The sequence below is a fragment of the Corvus brachyrhynchos genome, unplaced genomic scaffold (genome assembly GCF_000691975.1).
Source record: "Corvus brachyrhynchos isolate BGI_N302 unplaced genomic scaffold, ASM69197v1 scaffold412, whole genome shotgun sequence".
Lineage (NCBI taxonomy): Eukaryota > Metazoa > Chordata > Aves > Passeriformes > Corvidae > Corvus > Corvus brachyrhynchos.
The window spans coordinates 871,212-874,885 of NW_008236761.1; the positions used below are offsets into that span (position 1 = coordinate 871,212).

Genomic DNA, 3,674 nt, shown 5'->3' on the forward strand with positions numbered 1-3,674 from the left:
AGGGAAAGACCAAGTTAGTAAGCCCATTCCTTCATTTGAGCATAAAGCCAATACTCTTTCTGCAGTAGTAGGAGGATGATCAGGTACTTTTAGAAATATCAGAGCTACTTACACCTCTAATAAATAATTTCCCAGATGTTGAAGATGCCCTGTGGTATCTCCAATAGCTCAGATAATCTGCTGGATCATGGGGATCTTGAGTCCTGCGCTCAGATCAGCAGACATTAATCTCTGTACTAAGAGTCACCATTGTTTGTATCCCTGAGAACAGTTTCTGTTCCCACTAAGCAGAGAATGCTGCATGAGCAAGGTCCTCTCTGCCCAGTCTTCCCAGAAACTGGAATGCCAGAGCGATTTTCAAATGCCTCTCCCACATGGTCATTCATTGGCTTTGCATCTTTCTGAGTGGCGCTTGAGAGATTTTTGAGTTCTCTTGTATATTCTCTGTTTGTGGCCAGACAAAACATCTCTTTCTTCAGAACTTTTGTAATACAACCTTTGTAATCCAAAACTAATCCATCCTCCTGCCCTTTGCCTTATGTAGAGTCCAGCTCTTTGGGACCTAGAAAAATAGATTGGGCTGAAAATAATTTGAACAAGACATCAAGTCAATCCACTGTAGCATTATCCTTCCTGAGAGCTGTTTATTTCATTTATTAAAGATGCCTAATGTGAAAAATTTCACACCCATCCCAGACAAGGTGGAGAAATGCTGGGCATCCAGTTGGAAATTTCCTTATGTGTAACCTGCATTTTTGTCATCACAAGAATACTTCTTTACCTATTGTGATCACTATTATTGTACTTCTTGTACTCTTTTTCCAGACTGAATGCCAATTCATTCCATCTCTGCCTGCAGATATTCCTTTTCTCCTGAAGCTGTGATTTTTCTTGCAGCTCAGCTTTGAGTCTCTCAAGAACCATCTTGAACTCTGTTAGTTAAAATGAGACAGGGTTCTCCCACTGAAAAAGGGCAGGTCTTACTGCATGCTGGAATGGCAGAGGCTTCATGTCACCTGAATTCTTTAAATGCTGTAAATGTTTCTTTATTTATTTGTTTATAATGTTTGTATATTAATTTATTTAATACTTTTTTCCTGATTATTATTCATGAATTTATTATCTTAATTTTGTCACGCCAGCCTCCTGCTATTTACTGGCCTTCAAAAATGAAAACCAGTTTACTTCAGCCTTGGTGTTAATAAATAATGCAGAATTAAATGCTTGTGTGTAACAGAGCACTCTCCAGGGGAAAGTTTATTTATATCGGGTAATACAGGATATTTGTTGCTTCTCTGTTCCCTCCAGTGGTGAAATTCCAGCAGCGGTCTGTGTTCCCTGTGTGGTTCGGAGGAACAATGATAGAGCACTGGTGGGGCTCTGACCTGGCTTTTAAAATCTACATGAGAAAAAGCACACAGAAAAAGGTACTTATTAGAAGTTGTTCCTTCTTTGTGTATTAAAAAGCAAAGGAATTCTTTGCTTTTCCCTTTCCCACAGACACTCAATGCAGACAGCCTAATATTAGGAAGGGAAATGACAGTACATGTAGACAGTTGAACTGATTGCTGTTCAGTCTTCACAGAATGACACAGAGGGACCCACAGGATCATTGAGTCCAACCCCTGGCCCTGCATAGACACCCCAACAATCCCACCCTGTGCATCCCTGAGAGTGTTGTCCAAATGCTCCTGGAGCTCTGGCAGCTTGGGGCCGTGTCCATTCCTTGTTCCAGGCTTGTCACTCCATTAAAGGATTTTCTGAATTTGAGACTGGCAGGCAAAAAAAGTTGTCCTTCCTTCATCTTTAAGACTGATCTCTTGCTGTTTGAGCACGTTGGATCAATTATAAACATTATCCTTCATTGAGAACACAGCTCCTTTAGCAGTGTAGAATGAGTTCATGTGAATGCAGTTTGTATCTTTACCCTGCCCAGTGTAAGGGGAGTAATGTGAGCTGTGAAAAAAGGGTGTAACTTGTGCATTTCAGGGGGAAAAAAGTACATTTCCATTTGATAAGATTATTTGCATAACCATCTGTATGTGATGAAGATGGTGAGAGGGGTTAACTCAGCTTATGTTGTTTTAATCAACACCAAGGATATCTGCTTTTCTTTCAGTAGGGGAATAAACTGCATCTTTAAGTATGGAAATTTTGCCCGTTGACTAGGATTTAGGTTATTCAATTTTTGCATTAATCTGGAATTGTTTACAGTAGGTTCCGGGAAAATTTGTCTTGCTGTTGTTCTGGTGAGACTTGATACTGGAAGTAAAGGAGATCTCCCAAATCCCTGTTGGTACAACTAATGTAGGAGTGGGGAGGCTGTGTGGCTGCTCATGGCTTCCCAGAAAGCTTTTATTTCACAAAAGTTCTTTAAATCTGATAGAAATCTGGCAAAATTAATTCTTTGCCTGCCCTCAGCCCGTGGTCATTGGCTCAGCAGCACTTCAGCTCCGCAGGGTGATTGAGGCTGAGCTGCTTGGGGTCAGCTGGGAAATACCTGTGGAAAAAGAGGAAGATCACACACAAGTTGGGCCACTGAAGGTATGTGTTTTACCATCTCAAGCTCGAGTTGTTATTAATTTTGGCTGCACACTCTTATTTTTAACTCCTCTTATCTCTCTCTGTTTTAGTTTGCCAGGTCTCCAGTACGAAGGTTTGCAAGACCGGTATAAAATAATATGAACCTTTTTTATTCCTTAGGGGTTTGGAGAAATACTTTGAAACTCCTGCATGTCTAGGGATGTTGTCAGTAAGCTGAGACGTGAATACAGCAACCACTCTACAGGCAGATTTTGAGTGGCACATATTCAGGGCTTGGAGCTTTGGTTTCTGCTTCACATGTGACATGAGCTGAGGTCTTTCCTGCCGTGGAGGCCTGGTGTTCCTTGTCCATGTCGCTTCAGGAATTATCTTCTCCAGCAAAAATTTCTACCAGTTTACTCAGCTTCTGATTGAGAAGCATTAACAGTTTGAGAGATTTGACAGTTCTGAGCATAAACAGCTCTCTATATTAGCAGGTGAAGGCTTAGGAATGAGGTGAGCTTCACGAGCTGAGGTCTTCCCTGCCGTGGAGGCCTGGTGTTCCTTGTCCATGTCGCTTCAGGAATTATCTTCTCCAGCAAAAATTTCTACCAGTTTACTCAGCTTCTGATTGAGAAGCATTAACAGTTTGAGAGATTTGACAGTTCTGAGCATAAACAGCTCTCTATATTAGCAGGTGAAGGCTTAGGAATGAGGTGAGCTTTAAGGCCCCTTCCAACCCAGACCATTCAATGATTCATCTGTAATTGTGTGGGTTTGCACTCCAGTCTGGACTTCATTTCACAAAGCCACATGTAGTTTATTTTACAGCAGCAGCTGTAGCTTGTGAGCAGCATATGCCTTAGGGTGAGTTCTCGAGCAAAAGGTGTGATATATTTTCCTGAGTTTCTGTTGCAGCCCCTTGTTTCTGCATGGGGCACATCTGGCCAGCCTGCTCTGCCTTGCCTTTCAGGTGTCCCTGGAGCTTGCAGCCAACAACAAAGACTTCTCCTGCACTGCTGCCAGGTCAGCTACGGCTGGGCACCCAGCCCCAGCTCACGCCATGAGAGGTCCCCAGCTGAAATTGCAGGAGCCCAGCAGGACGAGTGTAAATGCAGAGAGCCCCCTCTGCTCCAAAAGGAGCAGTGAGG

At 42.7% G+C, this 3,674-nt stretch overlaps 1 protein-coding gene across 1 annotated transcript in view; it reads left to right on the plus strand.

Annotated features, from left to right (window-relative positions):
• Positions 1–3,674, plus strand: part of C2CD3 (C2 calcium dependent domain containing 3) — a 38,476-nt gene that overhangs the window by 7,329 nt on the left and 27,473 nt on the right. The window contains exons 11-13 of the mRNA XM_017727079.1: positions 1,309–1,427; positions 2,422–2,544; positions 3,497–3,668. Of these exons, the coding sequence (XP_017582568.1) occupies positions 1,309–1,427; positions 2,422–2,544; positions 3,497–3,668 (414 nt within the window). The remainder of the gene's footprint in view (positions 1–1,308; positions 1,428–2,421; positions 2,545–3,496; positions 3,669–3,674) is intronic.